At 37.8% G+C, this 7,465-nt stretch overlaps 1 protein-coding gene and 1 pseudogene across 1 annotated transcript; one reads left to right on the forward strand and one right to left on the reverse strand.

Moving 5' to 3' along the window:
* The first annotated feature begins 1,463 nt into the window (after positions 1–1,463).
* Positions 1,464–2,063, forward strand: LOC131061642 (glycine-rich protein 2-like; annotated as a pseudogene).
* A 3,963-nt stretch (positions 2,064–6,026) lies between these two features.
* On the reverse strand, positions 6,027–6,476 carry LOC131875376 (uncharacterized). Its single transcript, XM_059219486.1, has one exon. It carries the CDS (start codon positions 6,474–6,476, stop codon positions 6,027–6,029), a length of 450 nt encoding a protein of 149 aa, XP_059075469.1.
* Positions 6,477–7,465: the final 989 nt, after the last annotated feature.

Raw genomic sequence — 7,465 nt, forward strand, 5'->3', positions numbered from 1 at the left:
GATTTAACTTGAGGTCCTATGATTACAACACAATAAATGCCATATGTTTTCTTCTTTATGTCTTAGAGCTTGGCTATAAATGTCGTAATCAAAGATATGACATTCCACTTCAACTTGCATTCTATATATCATAAAAAATGATGAAGTGGACTTAAGCTCTTTATACCTTACTTTGTAGTTGACAAATATGAAATTTATGTAAATTCAACTATGGTTATTCAAATCATGAGCAGTTGCAGTGGGCTTTTAACTCAATAAATAGATTATAGCCACATTCCTCCACTCCAAGAGCAAATAATAGTTAAATCTATAAATCGATTCTAGCCATGCTCCTCAACTTCAGGAGAAAATCATAGTTAATTTCATCTTGCCATCAACTATAACTATTAAAAGTGCTCCTGCTGATAGTTATTGCTCTTTTTAAAAAGTTGACAGTGACTAGAAATGACCCATGTAAGCCATAAAATTTGTTTGTTATGGAGTAGATATAAAAGTGATTCTCAACCAAGAAGTTCTTAGAGTGGTCATACAAATGCATGTCGCTGATAGAGAAGATACCTAAATCATATTTAGAAAAGGGGTAAAATTGAATGTTATTGAGTGAAGCATATGAAGTTTACAAGTTTGCCTTGTGGCGCATGTAGAAGCATTTACAAATTTCCATGGAGCTTTTGTATATATAAATTTTATAAATGTCGAGCGAAGATTACATTTGTTTTGTATTTTGAAATAAACATGCATTTACATCAGTGTCTTTGTGGACATTATGGTTCTATTTACATATAGAACTTTACATGTGATCATCAAAATACCTTGTGCAATGCACATCTTTTCATCCTACCAAATATAAACCGAGGTAACGCATGCGAATTTCAACAATATTTTAGTTGTTTTCTAACATGAGATTTTAGGTTCTATCACAAACATTGAGAGATAGGTCATTGATCATTAATCAGATCATCAATTGGGCGAATGTATTTTTTTTTTCAACAAATCTATTTTTCCCATTTCTACTTGATCTCTTATATGGAATAGAAATTACATCTTCCCTCCAAACAATGTGCCTAATTGAAAGGAAGACAAGGAGCATGAATTATTCCTATAGTAATCTAATAACAATAGAGATGAAAAAAATGATCTAAAATACTTTTCAAGAAATAAACAAGACAATAAATCATTCACCATAACATAGTAATTTATCATGAGAAATGTATTATGTGAAAACACTAGCCTCAAAACTCCAAACCAATATATTAATTGACAACAATATCAATTATAATAAAATGCAAGATATAAGTCCTCACAATAGACAATGCTAATCCAACTCATATCTAGAGTAATTCCAACAATGTAACAATACCTATAAAGAACACAATGTAAGTTATTCCATCTTAAACACATAATCAATAGTTTTTAATTTTAGTCAGGGGTTTTCCATTCTCTACAAAGTGTTGGTTGTAGAAATGGCAGAGAAACAGTCTAGAATGGTGAAGTGGTTTAAAATGCAGAATGGTTATAGATTCATAGCACCTAATGGTGGCAACGAGGATTTGTTTGTGCACCATTCATCTCTTCATGTGAATGGTTTTCGCAGCTTGGTTGAAGGTGAATCGGTGGAATTTTTTGTGGAGAAAAGAAATGATGGTTGTACCAAGGTCGTAGATGTTACTGGACCTAATGGAGCATATGTTCAGGGTAGTAGTGATGGTGGCAGCAGCAGTGGTGGCGTCTTTGGTGGTAGCGGTGGCTATGGAGGTGGTGGTCATGGTGGCATTAGATGAGGTGGTGGGGGTTCCAATGGTGGTAATGGTGAGGGTTATGGTGGTGATGTCTATGGACGTGGGGGTTATGGTAGTGATGGTAGTGGCTATGGAGGCAGGGGTTATGGCGATGGATGTTGCAGTGGTCGTGGTGACTATGGAGGCGGTGCTTGTGATAACTATGGTGACATTGGTCTTATGATGAGGGAGTTCCCTCAGCAACGTGGCAGTGGCGGAGGTGGTGGGGCTTGTTACAAGTGCGGTGAGCATGGTCACATGGCACATGAGTGCACCAGCGGCTGAATGAAAAGTGCATGATCACATGGAGGATATGTTTTTGGTGTTTGTGGGCTTTAGTTGTACTCCTCCAATTTCCTCACAAGCACTCTTGTTTTGAAAAGTTTTCGTTCGCTTCCTTCATTACTGTAAACCAATATATGTTTTGATTAATTAAAAATGGGTTTTTGAAAGGAACCCGAAACCTTGTTACATAGTAGGAGAAAGATAAATCATTAAAGAGGCATGAAATAACAATGCCTGGTAACCCATACAAAGAACAAGTCCCAGTTAAAACAAAAAGGGAGCACAAGACAAAGAGAACAGCACTAGACAGCCAAAGGACAGCACAAAGACAGCACCAAGATAGCACAAGGACAAGGACAGCTAAATGTTTCTTATGAGTTCTTTCGCATGAACCACCATTTGCTTCATATTGACCGCAAAGTTTTTCATATCATCCAGCTCTTTTTCCTTGATATCAACCTGTTTCCGAGTGTTGGCCCTTGTTCTTTTTTCATGACCCTTCTTCTAAGTTTGATCCTTATCATGCTCCTTGCCTTTAATCTGTTCAAATTTATTAATCAGCGTGTTAACATGGTCAACAATGGCCTTAAGGATCTAGAAGTTTTACTCAGCAATCCTCTTCACAGTAAGCTCCATCATATCCACTCTATTGACCAGATTGTTCAGGTTAGTTTCTAGACCCTTATCATCTCTGATCCCTTCCAACTCCTTCACCTTCTTTTCCATTTCCATAATTTTACTAACCATTGCCTCAATTGCCTCATCCTTGTTAATAGCAACCATTAATTCTTTAACATTCTTAGAGAGAGGCTTCTCACCCATAGTAGCTTTTTTTATCATATTGAGGTCAGTCTTCAAGTCACCAATCTCTTTCGCCATTTTGTGAATGACCTCACAAAAACCCTTGATGATGTCATTACCAATGCCACCATTCTAGACATTTTGATTGCCCATGTTGTTCTCCTGACCCTCATTCTGCATTCTTTGTGTGTTCACATTCTCCCCATGATCACCATCCAGCATTTCATCTTCCTCCTTACCCTTATTATTGTCAGTTTTTTCAGCCTCGGAATCCTCATCAGAAGAAATAATAATCTTCCTTTTCACCTTGTTTATCCCCTTACTATTCTTCTTGGTCCTTTGGGTTTGCTTACCCATTCCCTTTCTCTTCTTGCTTTTTATGAATTTATCATCAAAAGACTCATCCTCGGAGTCTGAAAGGTCAAAATCCACAGCAGTCCCCTTGCTCTTTCCCTTGGTCTTCCCCTTATTGCTAAAATCCTCATACTCACCCTCAGTTTCAGAATAGAGATTGAATCCACTATTCTCACTTTCAGTATCATCACCCCTAATTTGTTTGCCTATAATAATGGGTTTCTCAATAATTTTCCCCTTCAACATCTTATAAACAAAAACCATTAAACCCTGGTGGAGGGCGTGATCTTTTTGAGAATCTTTTTGCACTTCACAAATAGTATGATCCATAGAGCAAGCAAGATAGTAAGGAAGACTAACCTTGTCACCATGGTGAAAGTGGTTGAGTAGCACAAAGTGATGCCCATAAGCCCTTGTGAATCTATCGTCTAGAGTAATGTAGTTGATGGTGGCAAACAAAACAAACCTCCACGGCCTGCAAATACGCTTAGGGGAATAGTAGGGATTATCCGCCTTCACCAATTTCCTTTTTTCTCCATCAGTGACAGGAAACCTATCTGCGGCCTTGTCAGACACACTTCGGTCTCTATAAAATTTCATACCTTCTTTAACCATACTTGTAGCTTCAGCAATGACATCCTCGTCCACTTGCATCATCAAGGTACCAACAAGAACCTTACCATTCTTCCAGTTTTTTATGAAATGCTCAGTGACAGTAGGGTCTTTGCCGCAAAGCCTTTGCATAAAAACATTCAAACCTCCCTCTTGAAGAATCTCCCAGACTCCGTTGTTTTTCTTCCAGTCTGAGCAAGAAGTCAGTTCAAACCTCTTTTTATTACCTCCCATTTTATCCTTAAATTCCCAATTCTTCCTTATTGCAGCTCTGTTATTTTCTCTGTGATCTCTGTGAAAAAACCTAACAATTTTATTGTTGTTATGAAGAGCCACCCAGAATCTGTGCCAAGTAAATATGATATGACAAATAAAACAAGCCTCATCATCGTATTGATCAATCATAGAAAAATGAGGAAAATGCATTAGAAATTGTGATTAGCAAAGACACGTTGCTTCATCTGGATATTGTCCAGTTCAATCAGAGATTTTTCCTCACACTTGAGATTACTCTCACCATAAAGGGCAATGATTTTGTCAGAGCGGCAAGCTAGGTTGGCAGCCCAATCAGCACACATGTTGGCTTATCTATATGCATGTGTGAAAATACACATTTCAAAGGTTTAACTAATTTCCTTTGCAGTTTTGATGGCATTGCGTATAGACCAAGAGGGAGGGAAAACATTATTCAAGCAATTAATAATGTTCAAAGAATCACCTTCAACCCAAACTTTAGTGCAATTTGAATCTTTAGCAAGAAACAACCCATGATAAGCAACAATGGCCTCAGCAACATGATTGGTTTGGTGACCTATAGGAATACATTTGATAGCTTTGCATATTCCCCCTTCATCTCTTAACACCACACCACACCCTGTATTGCCAGGATTACCCTTGGAAGCACCATCAAAATTTATTTTCATCCATCCATGAGGGGGGCATTCTCATCTCGCCTCATGGATGGATGAAAATAAATTTCTCTTCCCTTTATTCTCCAATTCTTGAAAATGATGTTATCACCTTGATATTTGGGGTTCATTATTCTACCAGTGATGTAGAGGTTCTCCACCATATGTCTTTTGATTTTCTCAAAAATAATTTGAGCTTTTGATGCCTCATCTCTGAACACTATCATTCTCTCTTCCCAGATTCCCCAACAAATATGGGGTAAAGCAATTTTCCATAACATATTAACTGAATTGTTCTTCGAAGAGTGGAACCAGGAATTGAAAACATCTTGGACAGCTTCAGGGAAGACCCATCTGACATTGAAGTTGTCCAGACATCTAGCCCAAATATCTACAGAGTAAGGACAATGGATATACATGTGATTAATGGTTTCCTCATTCTGCATACAAAGATGACAAATACTAGGCAAACAAAAACCTCTAGTTTTGAGATTGTTAGTGGTTGGAATCTTATTTTGAAGAACAGTCCAGAAAAAAATATTAATTCTGGGAATAAGTCCATTCACCCAAGCCTTAGCCCAACAAGGACTCTCCTGACTACAATATTGCTGAAAATAAAGAGAGGAGATAGAAAAATTACCATCAGCAGTAAGTTTCTAGATAAGTTGGTCCTCGTCATCAACCACCACCATAGAATTCATAATTTTATTCAGATGCTCAAGGGAAGGATCAACAGAGGATAAGTCCTTCCATTGACCTAAATTCCAGTAGTCAGCCACAGTAGTACCAATTTTTCCTTACATTGATCCTGCAACTTGCCCCAATCAGGATTGTCACTAATGGGAGAGTCTAACAACCAAGTATCTTCCCAAAATTTAATGAAATTACCCTTCCCCACCTTCCATTTCACTCCTTTGACTATTATGTCTCTAGTTCTAGTGACATTTTTCTAGATGTTGGAACCAATCGGAATATCTTCAGCTTTGAGGAAACTATGAAGGGTAGGAAGCTGTCTTTTATACTTATTATCCCATATCAATTTCCATTCTCCCTTAGTTTTATAACCTCTCCATGTCTTCTTAGCCATGAGAAACTCATTCATATCTCTGATTCTTCTAAGACCAATTCCTCCTTTTCTTATAGGTTTGCACACCTTGTCCCATGCAATCAAATTCATTCTCTTCTTTTCCTCAACCCCATTCCAAAGAAAGGTTCTTTGAATTTTTTCAATAGCCTCCGCAAACTTAACAGGGATTCTAAAAAGACTGATGGCATATAGAGGGATACTCTAGAGAGTAGATTTCAGAAGTTGGACCTTTCCCGCTTGACTGAGCAAAGAGCCTTTCCATCCAGCTAACTTCTTATGAACTTTATCCACTAGAGCACCCCAGAAGGTATCAAGAGGCACCTGACATAAAGGGAGCCCAAGATAGGAAGCAGGGAGATTCCCAATTTGGCTACGCAAAATATTACTGCTCTTTGTTTGTCTTCTCTCTAGAGTGTTTATGAAATAAACAAAACTTTTAGACCAATTAATCAGTTGACCTGTAGCACTCCCATATCTATCCAAATCTTTCTTTAAGCTTCTAGAATATTTCATAGAAGAATTCTCCATAATAATTGAATCATCCACAAATTGTTGATGAGAACGCACTTGGTCAACTGATGAAGGTTTAAGCCCTCTAAACTCTCCCTTCTCAACAAGTTTTCCAATAAATATGCCCAAAAATTCCGCCATGATTATGAAAAGAACAAGGGATAGAGGATCCCCCTATCTGAGACCCCTGGAGGAATTGAAAAAGGGGGAGGGAGACCCATTGACTAGCACAGAAAAAGAAGTAGAGGAAATGAGTTGCATGATAAGACTGATGCTTCTTGAACAAAATCCAAAGGTAGAAAGAACAGTTTGCATAAAGCCCCAGTCAACTCTATCATAGGCTTTAGATAAGTCAAGCTTCAGAAGGAAACCTTTTTTTTAATCCCTAGAAAGAGAATGAACGTTCTCATAGACAGTGATTATCGAGTCCAAAATTTGCCTCCCAGGGATAAACCCACTTTGCTAGGGAGATATGATCAAGGGAAGCAAAGTCAGAATTCTAGAGGTCAAGACTTTAAAGATAATCTTATACAGAGAATTGCAGAGGCTGATAGGTCTAAAAAGATCCATGGAGTCAGCTCCCATCTTCTTGGGAATAAGAGCAATAAAAGTACCATTCAATTCTTTCAAAATTCTCCTAGCACCAAAGAATTCTTTCACAGCACTGGAAACATCCCTTCCAACAATATGCCAATACATTTGGAAAAAGAACATAGGGAAGCAATCTGGGCCGGGGGCCTTATTACCTTCAAAAGAATTGATAGCTTTCAAAATCTCATCATTAGTTGGGATAGCAGTAATATAAGAGTTTTGGTTAGCATCCAGGATAGAAGGGATGCAGTCCAAAAGATCCCTTTGAGCTTGAAGGTCCAGGTTCTAATCCTTAGTCAAAAGATTGGAAAAGAACTCTAGAGCAACTTTCCTCATAGAATCTTCATCATCAATAATTATGCTATTGACTTTAAGCTGAGAAATCTTGTTGATAGCCTTGTGTTTCAAAGTGGACATATGAAAGTATTTGGTGTTTCTATCCCCCTCCTTCACCCATATATTTCTCAATCTCTGTCTCCAGAAAGTTTCTTCTTTGGCTATGATATCATGATATTTCATAAAAATCTCATCTTCAGCCT

The sequence above is a fragment of the Cryptomeria japonica genome, chromosome 4 (genome assembly GCF_030272615.1).
Source record: "Cryptomeria japonica chromosome 4, Sugi_1.0, whole genome shotgun sequence".
NCBI classification, from domain to species: Eukaryota; Viridiplantae; Streptophyta; class Pinopsida; order Cupressales; family Cupressaceae; genus Cryptomeria; species Cryptomeria japonica.